Source organism: Notolepis coatsorum (genome assembly GCF_963971535.1).
Source record: "Notolepis coatsorum genome assembly, chromosome: 15".
In the NCBI taxonomy this organism is placed as follows: Eukaryota; Metazoa; Chordata; class Actinopteri; order Aulopiformes; family Paralepididae; genus Notolepis; species Notolepis coatsorum.
In genome coordinates, this window is record NC_140179.1 from 8,661,276 (window position 1) to 8,681,520 (window position 20,245).

Consider the following 20,245-nt stretch of genomic DNA (forward strand, 5'->3'; position numbering starts at 1 on the left):
GACAATGAGGAAATAACATGTTCTACTGGTGTATCATTTGTAATATAAATAAATGTATCAATTAGGGCTGACCCCTATTAGTCGATTAGTCGACTAATCGGTCGAAAGGAGCCGTAGTCGACTGCCAACCTCTTAGTCAAATACAAAAAAATAAATATATATATATATATTTATTTTTGAATCATTCTTTCCAAAAGAAAAGAGGCCTAGAAGCGTGGCTAACGCTAATGGCACGCATACCAGAGGCTAACTGCCTAAGAAAACAGGCACTGAGGCACTGAAAGAGGATTTCACCCATCTAATGAACACACTAGACTAGACAAATATCAAGATGTATCCATCAGTGGACCAATTGCATGCTTTTGCAGAGGACAAGAAGCCTTCAGTCGACTCCTTCAGACATTAAGCACCCCCCACAGCACAAATGGAATGAAAAAAAAAAGAAAAAAAATTTAAATTATTATTATTATTATTATATTTTTTGCCAATAGTCGACTAACGGCAAATTTTGGCCAATCATAGTCGACCATCCAAATCCTTAGTCGGGGACAGCCCTAGTATCAATACATCCATTGATCAATAACCTACATATTATTACCATGCTATTTATGTAAATGATTAATTAACAGGAGCAATTTAAATGAATAACGTTAGTTGGAGAAGGGATGTCTCCCCTGATGTCCCGGTAACATTACATCCTCGCCGGTTTGGCTTTAGTATTTTTCTGATTTACCAGGTGGCTGTATATCGATAGCCTAATTTAACGTTAGCTATTTATTCATCTATGCTAATATTGTCAGATAATTTACTCACCCATTTTGATGATGTGCGTTTCTCCCGATCATTCAATACATTGTTGAAAGTTGAATTTGCCACCTCTCGAGTTACAAAACAAAATATCCGGCGAGAGTTGTTTGACAAGCTGTGATCACTTCTGGTTGTAAACGGTCCTGAACTGTGGTGTGGGGTGCTAAGCGATTGTTGTTGAGCGACAGCTGATCACATCGCCAGGCGACGTCGCTCACCCGCCGTGGCGGACTTAACAAAGATATAGAGGCCAACCTTTCACCACAAATTAAAAGGGACATATTATGTATCGTTTCCACAATTTTATGACTTCCTTGAATCTCAAGGAAAGTGAAATGAATACAAAAATGTATCCTATAAGTTAATCTTACAATTAACATACGGTATTCTGAAATCATGCATACAGTACATTCAACTCACATTATTATTATACATGTGCGCATGGCACAAGAAACCAAAGTCATCGAAAGGGAAGGTACTGTACTGAGACACGTTTGTGTTGAAACGTTAGTGACTTTGTTTGCACCCTATTAAATATGTTTCCAAAGATGATCCGGTTCTCCAGTACCTTCCTTTTTGAATACAGAGAATGTTAATAACGTGTTTATTTCCCTCAGATTCTGAACACGGCCCGGAAGCACTTCGGAGCCGGAGGGAACCAGAGAATCCGCTACACGCTGCCTCCGCTGGTGTTCGCTGCCTACCAGCTGGCCTTCAGATACAAGGAGACCTCCTCTACGGTACAAACACTCCACAAGGCCCCAGGAAACAAACACTCCACAAGGCCCCAGGAAATATAAATGGATGTTTGGAATTTCCTGGAAAACAAAAAGAAAATGTCGATGAGCCATCCAGCACACAGGGGCGGATACTAATGAGTATATACTAAGAATGAAATTCTTTCTAGAATGACATTTACAGCACATTGTAACTGAGCTAGCACTCTGCCTTTTTAACTAAATTGAACAAATGTTGGCTTGCTAGCTAATGTTACTAATGTTGCTAACATTAGCTTGCTAGCTAATTGGTCAACAACCATAATGCACATTCAGCACTATTGGCTACTATAAATGCCAATCAATATCCACGACAAGTTTTTATTTTAATTTTTTTCAGGAAACGCATAATGTGGAATAAAATAGCATTCTGCTAGCTGTTTCATGGGGACTTTAATGTTCTCTTTAATCTCTCCTTTCATATCCCCCCCCCCCTCTGGTCTGTCCCTTAAGTATCAAATAATACACAACGGGTAGGTCTGATCCAGCCCTCTGATTGGTCAATAGCTTGGGTATAGTAACATGTGACCACTTGGTGCCTACAAGGAAACACATACAACCCCTCCAGAACCCTGCAGGTCCAGTGGATCATGTAGTTTGTCTCTGTTCTCCTACAGAACCCTGCAGGTCCAGTGGATCATGTAGTTTGTCTCTGTTCTCCTACAGAACCCTGCAGGTCCAGTGGATCATTTAGTTTGTCTCTGTTCTCCTACAGAACCCTGCAGGTCCAGTGGATCATTTAGTTTGTCTCTGTTCTCCTACAGAACCCTGCAGGTCCAGTGGATCATTTAGTTTGTCTCTGTTCTCCTACAGAACCCTGCAGGTCCAGTGGATCATTTAGTTTGTCTCTGTTCTCCTACAGAACCCTGCAGGTCCAGTGGATCATGTAGTTTGTCTCTGTTCTCCTACAGAACCCTGCAGGTCCAGTGGATCATTTAGTTTGTCTCTGTTCTCCTACAGAACCCTGCGGGTCCAGTGGATCATTTAGTTTGTCTCTGTTCTCCTACAGAACCCTGCAGGTCCAGTGGATCATGTAGTTTGTCTCTGTTCTCCTACAGAACCCTGCAGGTCCAGTGGATCATTTAGTTTGTCTCTGTTCTCCTACAGAACCCTGCGGGTCCAGTGGATCATTTAGTTTGTCTCTATTCTCCAGCACATTGGATTTTAATCAGAACAGGGAATGTGAGGTTAAAGGGCAGACGTTCAGCTTTCATTTGAAGGTGTTTTACATCCATATCGGTTGAACTATGTTGGAATATAGTAGTCCTTTTTAGACTAATATACCGGTAGTTCCACCCTTTTTAGGGGACCAAAAGTAATTGGATACATTTTAATGAATTGAAATAAAGTCATCACAGTACAGATAGCTGTCCGATGTCTCCATTGACTTCCATAGTCAATTTAGTCATAATTGGACACAGAAAAGTCACTGAAAATGCTACACATCACACATGGTTCAGTTCAGTTCAGTTATTTTTTATTTTCGGTTTTGGACGCATAACAATGGTCATTCCATAAATCGCCAAAGTTTTACCAGCTGCTATTGCAGCATTGTCCAATTGTCCGAAAAGGGCTAGGGAGAAGCACTAGGCTTGTCGGGCCCTACCCCTGAAGACTTACGTCTCGTTTTTTTTTACATACATACATAGTACATACATAATAGTACACATTACACATTGCAGTATAGTACACCTGCAGTATATAATAGTATATATAATAGTATATAGTACATAATAGTGTATACAACACATATAATGTGACATGAGATATAATAGTACATGATATATACAATATAATATAGTACCATAATATAATAGTATATAGTGTAAATATAGTATATAATATAATATACAAATTAATTATAATATGATTATATAATGCAATACTATGTGATACTAAAATATATTCAGATAAATGGAGTTTGTCAGTGTGTTGATTTGTATCTTTATTGTGTCTTATTAGTTCAGCACCTAAGCCTGATTTGGATATGTGTGGCATGTAATAAAGGTTATATATTATAATAAATACTAAATAAATAAATAATCCTACATATTCCCTTTCTTGTTCCCTCTCTTCCAGGACGACAAGTGGGAGAAGAAGTGCCAGAAGATCTTCTCCTTCGCCCACCAGACCATCAGCGCTCTGATCAAGGCAGAGCTGGCCGAGCTGCCTCTCAGACTCTTCCTGCAGGGGGCGCTGGCCGCAGGCGAGATCGGCTTCGAGAACCACGAGACGGTGGCCTACGAGTTCATGTCGCAGGTACCGGCCCAATGGAACCCGTTTCTTAATCGTCGTTGAGTTAATTAAGGACTGTGTTGAAGGTAGAATCTGTAATGCTGTCAAAAAGCGACGTCTAGGCAAAAGAGCCCTGGTTGCTATTGCACTTTATTAACACTTTGGATGCCACTGGTGAACATGGTAAAACATGGTTGAATGCCAGCACCCACTTCAATGATAGCGTTGTGAACGCATAATCTATGTCTTAAATTATGTGTCTAATCTGCCCGTCGCTTATCAATGACTTGTTTGCAGTCAACATTGTCGAAACGGATTGTTTTTTAATCTGTTAATTTCCGTTTTATAGCATTTTGAAAAGCCCTCGTTTTCTTGAAAGTTTCAGGAAAATATAAAGATTCCGTGATAAACGGCATTTACTGGAATATTCTGGAATACACAAAAACGTTGTCATTTTTCGGCCTATTTATGAATCCTTTTCAAATAAACGCTAGATTATCGATAGTATATGTGTACTTATGCACGCTAGAGAAGCGAGCTGAAAAATCTATTCTCATTTCCTGATCAGTGCGCACACACACACACACACACACACATAGGGCAAACGCTGATATCTCTGTGAAAACAGATCCGACTGGTAAAATAGATTCCTTACCTCAGATCAGATGTTCTCCAAAAAGATTATTCCAATTCCTGATCGCCATTCCAAATATCGATCGTGTTTATTGATTCAGCGCTGGGTACTGTAAATATGTATTCCACGCTGTTTTCCGGCTCTGCAATCACTTCGATCTCTTCGGATGGCTTGCCGGAAAAGTAAAATGAGAAAACTGGATTCCCCCCCCCCCATCAGTCTAATCCAATGGGGTGCAGTTACACAGGGAGAGACGATAGGGGGCAGTATTTTCCCAATGGAGCTCAGAGAGAGGTTGCTGCACTAGCGTGAGGCTAGATTGATGAAATATGAATTCAAATCGCTAATACATAAAAATAAAAAAAACGCTATATAGCGTTGCTGGCATTCAACGGTCGGCATGAACTGCTCAAAGTGTTAAAGTTATCTTGAACACAAGATGAGCCAAAGCCTATATTTAGAGAAATGTGCACTGCATCATGCGGGTCACATATAATTGATACATGAAGAATTAGTGATTGTATATTTTGTAACAGTGATTTTGATCCAAGTAAATTGATCACTTGGATCTTCTCTTAATTTGGTTCCGACAAGAAACGGTTCTCATGTACTAGGACTTTGTACTTTGACTACGGTACTAACTGTCAAAGAAGAGACTGGCCTACAAAGTTAAACAACTCCCCTCGACACTCTGACCCCTCTCTCCCCCCGATCACTGTGAGCTAAAGTGTCTCTTGTCGCTCTCTCCTTTTCACCCCTCCCTCTTCCCCCTCACTCACTCCATCTCTCCCTCTCCTCTCTTTTCCTTCCTCCCTCCTTTCTGTTTTCCCCTCACTCACTCCATCTATCCCTCTCCTCTCTCTCTCCTCCCTCTTTTCTGTTTCCCCCTCACTCACTCCATCTCTCCCTCTCCTCCCTCTTTTTTGTTTCCCCACTCACTCACTCCCTTTCTCCCTCTCCTCTCTCTCCCTCCATTCTGTTTCCCCCTCACTCTCTCCCTCTCCTCTCTCTCTCCCTCCCTCCATTCCGTTTCCCCCTCACTCCATCTCTCCCTCTCCTCTCTCTACCTCCCTCCATTCCGTTTCCCCCTCACTCTCCATCTCTCCCTCTCTCCTCCCTCCATTCCGTTTCCCCCTCACTCTCCATCTCTCCTCTCTCCCTCCCTCCATTCCATTTCCCCCTCACTCTCCCTCTCCTCTCTCTCTACCTCCCTCCCTCCATTCCGTTTCCCCCTCACTCTCCATCTCTCCTCTCCCTCCATTCCGTTTCCCCCTCACTCCCTCTACTCTCTCTCTACCTCCCTCCTTCCATTCCATTTCCCCCTCACTCTCTCCCTCTCCTCTCTCTCTACCTCCCTCTCTCCATTCTTTCCCCCTCACTCCATCTCTCCCTCCATTCCGTTTCCCCCTCACTCTCTCCATCTCCTCTCTCTCCCTGCCTCCATTCCGTTTCCCCCTCACTCACTCCATCTCTCCCTCTCCTCTCTCACTCCCTCTCCCCCCCCCCCTCTTTTCTCTCCCCCCCTCCCTCCCTCTCTCCTCCCTCCCTCCCCCCCTCCTCTCTCCCTTCCCCCTCCTCTCCCTCTCCCCCTCTCCCCCCTCCTCTCTCCCTCTCTCCCCCCCCCCCAGGCCTTCTCTCTATACGAGGACGAGATCAGCGACTCCAAGGCGCAGCTAGCCGCCATCACGTTGATCATCGGCACCTTCGAGCGCACGCGCTGCTTCAGCGAGGAGAACCACGAGCCACTGAGGACGCAGTGCGCGCTCGCCGCCTCCAAGCTGCTCAAGAAGCCCGACCAGTGCCGCGCTGTCAGCATCTGTGCGCACCTCTTCTGGTCCGGACGCAACACCGACAAGAGCGGAGACGAGGTGCGTCACGTGTGTCCGTGCCCTCTGTAGCCTGTTCAAACCGGTTTTAACCCAATTCACCGATGTGATTTCGCCCCCAATACATTGGTTCAGAAAGGACGCCACACAGGGAATTCATGAGTCTGACTGCCTGGGGGGAGGGGGACTGTTCCGTAGCCTGATGGTCCGGGCCTTGAGGCTGTGGTACTGTTTGCCGGACGGCATTGGCTGAAAGATTTTGTGGTTGGGGTGGGTGGGGTCCTTAATAATCCTGCAGCTTTCTCTCTCTCTCGCTCTTTTCCTGATGTTTGCATGCTGTTGCGTGATGATGCATCCAGTCACGATGCTCTCGGTCATGCCTCTGTAGAAGGCCTGTATTAAAGGTCCCATATTGTGAACAACTCGTGTTTTCCCTGCTTGTGCACATACATTTAATAATAACAATAAACTATTTGTATAGCACCTTTCATACAAAGATTGCAGCTCAAAGTGCTTCACAACAGAAAGAAGACGGACATAAAATGAGCACATAAAATAAATAAAATCACAGTTTTTCACATTAGGATCTAACATCCCAATAGGCCACTTTGTTTATGGTTTGATTCGGTTTTAAAAATAGACAATATTAATAATAAACTTTATTTGTATAGCACCCTTCATACAAGGATTACAGCTTGAAGTGCTTCACAGCAGCAAGAAAGACGGGCATAAAATTAGCACAACATTGACAGATCATACAATGAGCACGACATTGACAGATCAAGAGCATAAAGTGCAGATGTAAGATTAGGCATACAATAAGCATAACATGAGCATAAAATAGACGGCAGCAAGATGAGACATAGAACATTAAATCACATAATTACTAATATTAGGATCTAACATGTTAATAGGCAGTATCAAATCTTGAAATTGGCAGATACACATAAAATAGACATATCGACCCGGTATTTTATATATTTACACAATACAGTTAAGTGTTTCAGCACGGCAGTATGTGGGTCTCTGATGGGCATACTAGAGTCGTTTGGACCTCCATATTCATGTGATGTCACTCTAAAAAAGCTGATTTAACTTCTTGACCCGTGTGTTGTGTGTGGAAAAACATGTACAAAATGGGTGGCTTTATCTGCGACATCTGGTCTGACCGGTTGATCTGAATTTAATTAGACGGTACAGACTCGTACGGCATTGCTAGATAATTATCATATTTATACGATCAAGGCGGCTCTCTCGTTACAGAGAAACAGCCTGGCCTCTTTTCTATGCAGATAAAAACCCTGGAATCGAGTGGGAATTGACTACTGCAGGTTTTTACTCAGTGGAAATTGTGAGACTTGTTGTTCTGGACCTGTCTCAAACGACCTTGCCCCTGAATATACCCTCTGGAGAAAACCTGTAGTTATCATTCCTGAGTGATCTATGGCACAAAGTCATCGCAATCCCCAAGCAATCATAGCAGTATTTTCTCTCTCTCTCTCTCTCTCTCTCTCTCTCTCTCTCTCTCTCTCTCTCTCTCTCTCTCTCTCTCTCTCTGTCTCTGTCTCTGTCTCTGTCTCTCTCTCTGTCTCTGTCTCTGTCTCTGTCTCTGTCTCTGTCTCTTTCTCTCTCTCGTGAGGGAGAGTCAGTGTGACAGCATAAAGACGTTAATAATTATGTGTGAACGGATGTTTTTTTTTCTTTCTTCTGGAGTGGAAACATGGGTTGAGGTGAGGTGACTGTTTGCTGTGTGGCTCAGGCAGAGAGAAGAGCTGTGGTGCACAACTCCATTATCCCCCGAGTCTGAGTCACACACACACACTGAGCCAGAGACTGAGTCTGTTGAGTCACACACACACACACACACACACTGAGCCAGAGACTGAGTCTGTTGAGTCACACACACACTGAGCCAGAGACTGAGTCTGTTGAGTCACACACACACACGCACACGCACACACACACACACACACACACACACACACACACACACTGAGCCAGAGACTGAGTCTGTTGAGTCACACACACACACTGAGCCCAGAGACTGAGTCTGTTGAGTCACACACACACACACACACACACACACACACACACACACACACACTGAGCCAGACTGAGTCTGTTGAGTCACACACACACACACACACACACACACACTGAGCCAGAGACTGAGGGAAATAGAGAAGGTATCATTTAAGGCTGAGACCACTTATCGATAAAATTAGCACACATTGACAAATCAAGTGCAGACATACCATTTGGCATAAAATAAACATAAAATAGACGGCAGCAAAATAGACAAAGTCAAGATAAGGCATAGAACATTGAATCACATAATCTTTCATATTAGGATTTAACATCTTAATAGGCCTCTTTGTTTACGGTTTCAGATTGTCACTGATACACATAAAATAGACCTATAAAATCATGTAATTGGCAGATGCACATAAATGTAATTGGCAGATGCACATAAAATAGAACAGTTCATTGATGTGCACAGCGGTGCTCTGTTCCATCCAATAACAGCTTGGCGCGTGACGACACTTGTTTCAGGAATTCCCAGCAAGCAGACAACGTTGACGTTTCACTTGATTCAATATCAGTAGAAGGTTTTAGGAAATGGTGTCGTCAAAGCCTTTCACATCAATCCAGCAGTGATTTAAATATAAATTAAATAAATAGTGTATACTTTACTTACTCATAGTATATATTCAGATTCTAAGTGGTATTGACCATCATTTTTACATATAATATAACTGATAGGACATACAGACCATCTGCACCTTTGATCAACTTGCTCATATGCTTATATTCAGAGTTAATTATATTGTTTACACTGCTTATTTTTATCTGTACTATAATTTGATTGCCTATATTTAGATATTCTACTATTACCCTGTCCAGGCCTGTACCTCCCCTCCCCCATGCTGCTATGACGCCTGAATTTCCCTAGGGGATCAATAAAGGAATATTTTATCTTAATAATATAATATAAAAAAAAACGTTATTTGTATAGCACTTTTCATACACAAATTGCAGTTCAAAGTGCTTCACAGCAGTAAAAAATACAGCCATAAGCGAGCATAAAAAAGATAAAGAGGTAGCAAGGTATGGTAAATCACAGTTCTTCACATTAGGATCTAACATCCCAATAGGCCTCTCTGTTTACGGTTTCATTCAGTAATAAAAATAATAAAATAGAATAGACAGAGTAAAAAAAGTGCGGTTTGATTCAGTTTTAAAATAGGCAATACTAAAACATACTAAAATAGAAAAAGAAAAAAAACATTTACAACGGAGCAGGACATTGCTCATAACACTTAAAGGAACACGCGAAATGTTCTTATCTACCCTGGAGTTAGACGAGCAGATACCCTTTTCTTCTCTGTGCACGCATTAGGCTTAGGGAACAGCCGCACAGTTAGCCTAGCTTAGCGTCATTCACTGGAAGTAGGTGTGCCAGTGTAGCCTAGTTCCCAACAGTCACAAAATACAAAACAGAGGATATGGAAAGGGCTTCAGCGCTCTTATTTTGTTTCAGGTAGGTGCTCTTTGGATTAAATCCGGGGTAGGATTCGCTTATAAAAGAAAGGTTGAGATCCAAGACAGCTCTACAATTTTTTAAAAAGCCTTTATTTATTGGCTTACATTATTTAGAAAAATCTTTTTAAAAAACAGACATGTTTCGGCCTACATGGCCTTCTTCAAAAACAATACTGTGACTAAATAGAGGAAAAAAGGAAAAAACATAACTCAGGGAGTGACTAATTACAATGGGGGACAGCTGGTCCCAAATAAAGTCACAAAATACACTCAAAATACAACTCCAAAACGTTCCTGTAAACATGTTGTGACCCGTGTCTTCAGATCCGCAACGGCAAGCGGGTGATGGAGTGCCTGAAGAAGGCCCTGAAGATCGCCAACCAGTGCATGGACCCCTCGTTGCAGGTCCAGCTCTTCATCGAGATCCTCAACCGATACGTCTGCTTCTACGAGCGGGAGAACGACGCGGTGAGAACGGGGAACACCTTCGTCTCGGGGTCCAGTGTTGTTGTTGTTGTTGTTGTTGTCGTCTGTTTTGATTGCCTGTTGAGCCTAGATTGAGGGTTAATGAATATAAATTAGGGATGCTCGATATTGGCTTTTTTACCGATACCGATATTCCGATATTGTCCAACTCTTAATTTCCGATACCGATATCAACCGATATCAACCAATACCGATATATGCAGGGTTTCCCCCCCAAAAAAACTGAATAATTTCAGGTAACTAATCATTTCACTGGATATATATATAACAAATATTGTTATTTCTTTTTTTTTTTTTTTAACCGATACCGATATCGGCCGATAATATCGGTCGGCCGATAATATCGGACATCCCTAGTAAAAAGTGTTAAGCTGATGATTTGTTACATCCATACAGGATATATATATATATATATATATATATATATATATATATACAGTATATGAATGAATAGAAAAATATATATATAATTTCTTTTTTTGGCAATTTAGGGGGCCCTATGCAACCGCATAGTCCGCATATGGCAAGAAACGGGCCTGCCCATACCGATGTAAAAGTTGGCTGGGGGGGGGGGGAGGGGGGGGGGGGGCACAATATAAATAATAATAATTCATTTTATTTGTATAGCACTTCTCAAGAACCCGAAGTCGCTGACAGTAGGCAGAGAAACAAAGAAAAACAAAGAAACAAAAAAAGGAACCTAAGACCACGGGGGAAACAGGGAGACAGCATGAGACGGAAACATAAAGCCACAGTAACAAACATCAAAACAGGTTGGGGGGGGGGGGGGGGGGTTGAAGGCTAGGGAGAACAGGTGGGAGGCGGGATTTGAAGGTGGAGAGTGTGGGGGAGTCTCTGATGGTCTGAGGAGGGAGTTCCAGAGTTGGAGTGCAGTGCGTGAGAAGGCCTGATCACCAAACTTTAAGTTTGGATGAGGGGACAGTGAGGGAAGTAGTGGAGGAGATAAATGAAGATATCATATCACTGTGTGTAGGTGACCTCTCCTCCTCCTCTGGGGGGTGGGGGTGCAATATAAATGAAGATATCATATCACTGATCTCCTCTCCTCCTCTCCTCTCCTCTCTCCTCTCTCTCCTCTCCTCCTCCTTTCCTCCTCTCCTCCTCCCTCCTCTTCCATCTCCCCTCTCTCCTTCTCCTCTCTCCTCCTCCCCTCCTCTCTTCTCCCCTCTCCTCTCCTCCCCTCCTTCCCTCTCCTCTCCTCCTCTCCTCTCCCCTCCTCCTCTCCCCTCTCCTCCTCCTCTCCTCTCCCCTCCTCCTCTCCTCCTCCTCTCCTCCTCCTCCTCTCCTCTCCTCTCCTCTCTCCTCTCCTCTCCTCTCCTCTCCTCTCCTCTCCTCTCCTCTCCTCTCTCCTCTCCTCTCCTCCTCCTCTCCTCTCCTCTCCAGGTGACAGTGTTGGTGCTGAACCAGCTGATCCAGAAGATCCGTGACGACCTGCCCGGCCTGGAGACCAGCGAGGAGACGGAGCAGATCAACAAACACTTCCACAACACCCTGGAGCACCTGCGGCTGCAGCGCGAGTCCCCCGAGTCCGAGGGGCCCGCCTACGAGGGCCTGGTCCTCTGAAGCTGCAGCAGGGCCTGGAGATATACCTAGATTATAAATATATATATATATATACATGCACACACACACGCTCACACACACACACACACACACTTACTGTATGCCAGGGTATTCCATCCAATGGCGGGGGGGGGGGGGGAAATAATCAGATGTTATGCCACCCTCCCCAAGATGACACCAAGATGACACCTTCACTGTATGCCCTGGTGTGTATGTGACAAATAAACCTCTCGATTCTTGATTCTAGAGCTACCCACCTGTCTTTCTTTTTTTAAGTTGTCCTCCTTTAGCTTTTGAGGTATGTCCTTCTCTTCTGCCCCCCCCCCCCCCCCTCCTATCTTTTATTTTCTCGTCATTCCCTCCTTCTATCCTCCGCCAGGATTTCACCGCGGCTTTGCCAGAGTAGAGGCGTCGTAGAGCGTCGGACCCTGCCGTCGTCGGGGGGGGGGGGGGGGGGGGGGCGTGTGTCGCTCTCACTCTGCCTCTCGCTCCTCCAGTGTCTCGCAGAGTTTTACATTTTGTCGTCGTGCAAAAGAGTGCTTCTTCTCCGTTTTGTCGCCGGGAGATGAATGAATGAATGAATGATTGATTGAAAACTTTATTTAACAGATTGCAGAATGGGTACAATACAGTACGGCTCAATACACACAATTGTTAAGGGGATGCAGACCAGAGAAAGACTTTTGTCTTGTTTACATCAGGGTCCCCCATTTTCAATTCATAGTGAAGATCTGAGAGCTATTTTGGTTGAGTGTCTTGTTAAGGATGAACTTTGACCCCTCTGTGCCCTTGTGTCGTTACCGTTGTCCTTTCATCCATCCCCGGTTGTCTCCTTCCACCGCCGTCCTCTGTCTCTGCCCTTCTGCCCTATGAAGTGCACACTTGGTCACTATGAAGTGCACACTTGGTCACTATGAAGTGCACACTTGGTCACTATGAAGTGCACACTTGGTCACTATGAAGTGCACACTTGGTCACTATGAAGTGCACACTTGGTCACTATGCAGTGCACACTTGGTCACTATGAAGTGCACACTTGTTCACTATGCAGTGCACACTTGTTCACTATGCAGTGCACACTTTGTCACTATGCAGTGCACACTTGTTCACTATGCAGTGCACACTTGGTCACTATGAAGTGCACACTTGGGTCACTCCAGTGCACACTTGGTCACTATGAAGTGCACACTTGGTCACTATGAAGTGCACACTTGGTCACTCCAGTGCACACTTGTTCACTATGAAGTGCACACTTGTTCACTATGCAGTGCACACTTGGTCACTATGAAGTGCACACTTGTTCACTATGAAGTGCACACTTGGTCACTATGCAGTGCACACTTGGTCACTATGCAGTGCACACTTGGTCACTATGAAGTGCACACTTGTTCACTATGCAGTGCACACTTGGTCACTATGAAGTGCACACTTGTTCACTATGCAGTGCACACTTGTTCACTATGCAGTGCACACTTGGTCACTATGAAGTGCACACTTGTTCACTATGAAGTGCACACTTGGTCACTATGCAGTGCACACTTGTTCACTATGCAGTGCACACTTGGTCACTATGAAGTGCACACTTGTTCACTATGCAGTGCACACTTGGTCACTATGAAGTGCACACTTGTCCACTTCCTCACAGATGCAAAAAGGTTCACCGTTGAAAGTGTGTCGTCGTCAGTGGTTGGTTGGTGATCACAGGCACAGAATAACAATAAGTGTTACTGTCGTCTCTGTTTGGAAGGGATAGCCCCCCCCCTCCCGTAAAGTAGCCAGGGTTCATTATTAACAGCAAACGCTTCCTCGTAGGCTAACGGGAGGAGAGGTTACCATGGTAACTCCGCGTGTAACTCACGGTCCCGGAAGCCTGTGGACATTTGGGGGGGAAATTCAGAAAATAACCGAAATAATATTGTTCTCTCGGAAATTCATGAAGGATTTTATTTTTTATTTTTTTGGCTGCATTTGGCTTTCTCCCTCTCCTTCCCCCTAACCGCTTCCCTTAACCCTTTCACTGCCACACGACAGAAGGTTAACCCTTTATTATCACACAACCGACGGCGATGCTCCATCTTTAGCTCTGCATCCGCGGAGCTAATGATGCTAATGATGGAGCATCGCCGTCGGTTGTGTGATAGTAAAGGGCTAACCTTCTGTATTGTCACAGTGAAAGGGTTAACCGGCTGTCGTGTGGCAGTGAAAGGGTTAATATGAACGCAGGCTTCTTGCCCCACTGGGCTGACGTTGTAACTGCTCAGAGAATGTGAAGCGGAGAGAGAGAGTGTCTGTGGCTGCATGCTTTTCTAACACAGATCCATGTTTGGAGCAATCTCCTTAGCAACGTCCCCACCCCCCACCCCCACCCCAAGAGCAACTATTGCACCATTTCCAGTCCAGGGCCTCTGCATGTGGGGGAAACAAAAACAGTCTGGAAGGAGGTGTCATTCAGTCCCGCTGTGTTTACAGGTTCAGTGTCTGGGGGTCGCTACATCATTTATTTTTTTAATTTATTTTTTAGCATTTTTACAGCTTATTATGGTCACAGGACCGACCGGAGAGGGAGAACGGGAGGACATGCGATAAATCCGTCCGGGAACGGGAGGCGAACCCGGGTCGACTGTGTAGGTCTGCATCGCAGTATGCGGTGCGCCACTGGGGTGCCCCACTACATAATTTCTAATCCCAGGGCAATAGAATCGTTTGGTGATGTTGTATCATATCCCACTTTCCCTTGTTCCCGATCTGGCTTGAGAGTGAGTGAGAGTGAGAAACAGGGAAAGGGCGAGAGAGAGAGAGAGAGAGAGAGGGAGGGAGCGAGGTTGATCGTGTGTCACTGTAATATAAATCCCCTCCAGTCTGAACTGTCATATTGGATCTCTCTCTGTGGGGAGGGGGGGGGTGGGGTGATTGTACTGGAAATGGTGCGGTAGAGAATATTATGCTGCCACACAGAGCTGGGTCAGATGATGCATGGATGGGAGTGTGTGTGTCGTGTTGGACACTGCAGCTCTCAACAGTGACGGCTAACCCCTTTTGTTTCTTAGATGTTTATGTTGTGTTTATTCTTACTATCCCAGGCCTTTGTTTTGGTCAGGATCCATACATCTGTCTCTCTCTCTCTGTCCATCTGTCTCTCTCTCTGCCTGTCCATCTGTCTGTATCACTTCCTTGGATCCTGACCCTATGATGTATGTATAACCTACTTGTAAATCAGAGAGAGAGGAAAAAAAGCTGAATAAATATCATCAATTATCATCAAATGTCATTTGCACAAATAAACAAATTGATATTAACCCTACATTATCTGCATCTCGTTTGTTTTAAGGTTTTGTCAAGAATTACCAGTTTGTTCACAGTATGTTATTAGGCACCAGTAGCGCTGATGGGGATTTTACTGTGAAAGAGTGGAAAGATAATTAGGTTTTAATCTACATTAGCATCTATTTATGATTTTACTTTTATCATTTATAATTCAGTAGTTTAGTTCCAAAGGGTTATGTTATTTTGAGATCATTCATATATGCAGTATGTCTGAGAATATTTCATGTTAAAATCACAAAATAAGCAGTTTTCATAGCTGGTTGACACCGCTTGTTTTCGTCCACCATGACCTCTCATGAGTGTTTTCACCAGGGGTGTAAAGTACTTGAGTAATAGTACTTCATTACAATACCTCTCGATGCTACGGCATCGTTGGCCTCACCAGGCCCCCTTTCCGGGGGGTCCTGACCCTCAGGCTGGGGCTGGGTCCTCCTCCGTGCTCCGCTGCTATGGCCTTGACACGGGGTTGGGTTCTTGACCTTTGACCCCGTGATGTTAGGGGTTGTAACTTTTTTTGGACACTCGCTCGTTCTCTTCCCCCCCCCCCCGCTCACCCAAGGACCTCAACATGAGTCACACTCACAATACATTATTCAGTAAAAAACAAAAATGTCCAAACTTATATGCGTTCTTTTAACTTTGCCACTGCAGCCAACCAAATTGCGATATTAGATTCCTTAACTTGATTGATTGATTGAAAAGTTTATTAACAGATTGCAGAATGGGTACAGTACAGTACATCTCAATACATACAATTGTTAAGGGGATGCAGACCAGAGAAAGACTTTCGTCTTGTTTACATCAGGGTCCCCCATTTTCAATTCATCATGCCGTGGATATCTCCAAATAGATCACATCAAGGTAGGTGAGAAACCATACCTTCGGGCAGAGTTTGTCTGGGTGAAACCAACGTGAGGCAATCAATTTTTTTGCGGCTGTGAGGCCGGCCAAAATGAGTCTTTTCACCTGTATAGAGGTCGGTAATTGAGAGAGATCATTCAATAATAATACAGAAGGAGATACAGGTATGGTTAAAGAGAAAATGTCTGAGAGCTGATATGTAACATTTTCCCAAAAAATCACAACAGGAGGGCATTCCCAGTACATATGCATAAATGTACCTGTACATAAAGAGTCAGGTCTGAGACCCATTGAATTCAATCGTCTAGGGGTTAAATAAGTCCTGTGAATAAAATGTTGATGAATCTGTTGGTGATCTGGGTTGTGTGAGGATAACCGAACATTTTCCCAGACTGCATCCCAATCAAAATCTACATCCAACTCCGGGACATCCTTTCTCCAAATCGTATCCAGGGGGAGGTCTTTATACGAGGACATGAGTAAATGGCGAAAAAGGTCAGAAACGAAGCCTCTCAATGTCTCTTTGTCATAAAATAATTTGTGAAAGCGGTGATGCACTAGTGGAGCGTCCCATGGCACGCCATGAGCCTTCAGAGCTGCTCTTATTTGTAAATAAAAGAAAAGGGAGGTTCCGGGCAGATCATATCCGTTGGATATATCCTGGAAAGATCGGAGACCAGAGTTATCGAAGATATCCCCCAATGTGTGGATGCCTTTCTTTTCCCATCTAGGGTACCTAATAGGTTGTTGTCCAATAAGGAGAAGATTGTTATTAAATAGAGGGGAATGCGTGTGCCATTGATGGCGGTTTATACCCACTTTCTGAGTGTCACGCCAAGTCTGGATCACATGTGTGATAAGAGGGCCAAATCGTAATTTACATTGTTTAATTGATATGTTGGTATACACAATATCCTGAAGTCTATATGGGGACACCAACTTCTCCTCCAATGGTCGCCAAGATACAGCTGCTTGAGCGTCAAACCCAGGGGCGGATTTAGGATTGTAGGAGATCCGGGCCTTAGCCCAGATAGGAATTTTTTACTTCGACACCACAACCTTTAACTTATACCACCACCTTAAAGCGGACAAAGGGCACTAGAGAACACTTAAATTCACACCCTTTAACACTATGGCGTCCGTCCACGTATATATACGTGTTTCGAAAAAGAGCGTTGTGGACCAGAGCCACGTATATACTCGTGGCAAGTTGTTATTGTTTTATTCCATATTTATAACGCTTCTTAGGTACCCGATCCACTAGCAGGATCTTTTCACATATTTGATTTTCGAAACATGCAGTACCGGCCAGACCCGCTTAGAGGCGCCATCGCTCCACTGCAGTATCATTATGTGGATTTAAAAAAAAAATGCTTTTACAGTTCTGTGGGCGGATCATAGATCCTTGATTCCAAAAGAAGACCCTCCATCTTGGATCAGCTTGCCGAGCGTTTTTTTCAGCGTGGAATAATGGGATTTATGATTAGCCAATGTGCATATCGATCTACCAGAATCCGATGACTGGTGAGGAAATGCTGCCGGCGATCACATGGCCTGACGGTAGGATAATATTACCCCAAATTACAGCTGGATTGGACATTGTTTTATAATGTAACGTGATCGATCGATCAACGCTGTGCGTTGTCAACCCTGGTCTCGCGTGAGCAGGGTGTCTCGTGGAGCCGGGATTACCCTGACTCTACCAACGAGGCAATCGCACCCAAGGGGGGGACCCCGACAGAATTTCCCCAAGGGGATCAATAAGGGAATTTCTTATATTATCCTAACTTTTGCAGTGGTGGAAACGGAAAGTAACTAAGCATTTGTACTCAAGTATCACAATTTTGAGGCACTTGAAGGCCTACTTCACTTGAGTATTTTCACTGTAGGGAACTTTGTACTTTTTACTCATTTCAAAGGAAATGTTGTACTTTTTACTCCACCACATCTGAAGCCATCAGTTATTAGTTACTTTGAAGAAAAATATTTAGCATTGAAAACATGGCAAAGATTTATAAAGATAATGGTTTTCCTACAAATGTATTCACTTCCTGACTATGGTTCTGTGTTCATATATTCAACCCATTTTTGTTTTGTTCTGATGTTTGGGTTTAGTAACTTATTATATTTTGGATTTCTCCAGACCTCTCTTGACAGAGCCTAAGGTGTGGCCAGCAGTTGCAACCCCTCCCCCCTCTATATCCACTCAAGTCCAACATATTTACATTTACATTTAGTCATTTAACTGAACACTTTTATCCAAAGCGACTTACAAGTTGTGTACAACAGGTCAGCAGGGAGGGTACAACTCTGGCAGCTAAGGGAAAGTAAGATTGTTCATCTAACAGTGTTGAACTTGAGTGCTACAGTCTTGAGTGCATAGTATATTAGGTAGTAATATAGGCAAGGTAGATTCCTTAGTAGGAGAGTGCATACTAGTAACAACAGTACAAGGTTAGTATTTTTATTTTTTACTCCAGGTATTGGTTGAAGAAGTGTGTTTTTAGTCGACGACAGAAGATTGGGCAGAGCACATTGTTGAGTGGGATAGGTGTCAGCATTGAGGGGGATAGGTGTAAGCAGCAGGAGGAAAGGTGAGATTCTGACATTTCTATTTCTCCCAACATGACTGGCTGTAACCATTGGTAACCTAGAAAGAAAGAAAGAAAGAAAGAAAGAAAGAAAGAAAGAAAGAAAGAAAGAAAGAAAGAAAGAAAGAAAGAAAGAAAGAAAGAAAGAAAGAAAGCACTGGAAAAGCATGGCATTACTGTTCCACTGTGACCTGTTTACCCCATTTATGACATTGGTGTTTATATACATATCTCACATATTAACCATTGTTTGGGGCGACAGTGGCTCAGGAGGTAGAGCAGTCATCTGGTAATCAGAAGGTTCCCTGTTCGATTCTGCTCCCGATGAGCAGGTTGACACCTTGCACGGTCGCCTCCGCCGTCGGTGTGTGAATGTGTGAGTGAAATGTGAATGGGTGAATGTGAGGAACAAAATTGTAAAGAGCTTTGGATAAAAGCTGTTATATAAATATACCATTGTTTTGCACATGATAGCAATCACCGTCTCCCCCGACATTGAAGAAAAATGGACAATCCAAATATTCTTTGCTTCTATTCCAGTGATTTCTGTGTTGGCCTAATTCCTATTTCAACCAAACAGGGGCCCAAAGAAAAGATGTAGATACAACAAAACATTTTTTTTGAAGATTCTGAAAATGTAGATTTTTGGCATCATGCTTTTTCTTTGTAGATCATCTGATGTTATTCAGAACATTCAGTCATCTTCATTATCTGTTAACTTTTGATTTGAAATATTTATTTCGAACATGTAAATACAAACAATATAAAAATAATAATAATAAAAAGTAATCATTGATCTCTATTAGAAACCATTTGGTCACTACTTCCAGCTTCTGCTAGCTTCTGTGTGTGTGTGTGTGGGTGGGTGGATAGATACATGTAGATAGATACTTTATTAATCCCCTTGGGGAAATTCTCACAGCTCACACAGTATACAGACATTGACAGTTCTCATTCAGTTGTTTCACGTTATGTCTGCATCATGAATTAAAAATAAGCACATGATAAAATTTTATTAAATCATATCTATCAATAAGAGCGTGATGATGTGTATCTTGGCCCGCTAGCTTAGCCAAGATAGCGTCCGTTTCCTCTCGGAATATCGACCTGATGAGATCCCTATCCGCGTCGTTCAGGGTTCCCAACTTGCTCTGCGTATGTTTAGACATAATTCTAACTTCTGGAAAATCAAATGGTATAAAAAAGAAAGCGTATTCAGAGATAATTTGGCCCGGTTGCCGAGCTCTGAAAAATCAGCCAGCCATGCGCTGTGGAACGGAACCGGAAGTCCGTCATTTATTAATTTCTTAGGATTTATTTTGGTCTAATACATGTTTAAGGTTCTTAGATGGATCCCCCCGCTGCCTCCTCCTCCCTCTCCTCCTCCTCCTCCTCCTCCCTCTCATCCTCCTCCTGCACCCTCTCCTCCTCCTCTGCCTCCTCCTCCTCCTCCTCCTCTCCTCCTCCTCCTCCTCCAGGGGTCACTGCAGGGCGCCACGGGGAGCAGCATACTGGCTCATGTTAGGCAGGCAATGCATTATGCAGCAGCTTAGGCCACTGCGCCGGATATTCATCTTC

The 20,245-nt window shown here is 43.7% G+C and overlaps 1 protein-coding gene across 2 annotated transcripts in view; it reads left to right on the plus strand.

Moving 5' to 3' along the window:
- vps35 (VPS35 retromer complex component) overlaps positions 1 to 13,949 on the plus strand; it is a 56,241-nt gene extending 42,292 nt beyond the window's left edge. For both annotated transcript variants that reach the window (XM_084330126.1, XM_084330127.1), the window contains exons 13-17: positions 1,425 to 1,547; positions 3,663 to 3,842; positions 6,081 to 6,320; positions 10,146 to 10,289; positions 11,712 to 13,949. In XM_084330126.1, the coding sequence (XP_084186252.1) occupies positions 1,425 to 1,547; positions 3,663 to 3,842; positions 6,081 to 6,320; positions 10,146 to 10,289; positions 11,712 to 11,891 (867 nt within the window). In that variant the 3' untranslated portion in view covers positions 11,892 to 13,949. The remainder of the gene's footprint in view (positions 1 to 1,424; positions 1,548 to 3,662; positions 3,843 to 6,080; positions 6,321 to 10,145; positions 10,290 to 11,711) is intronic.
- Positions 13,950 to 20,245: the final 6,296 nt, after the last annotated feature.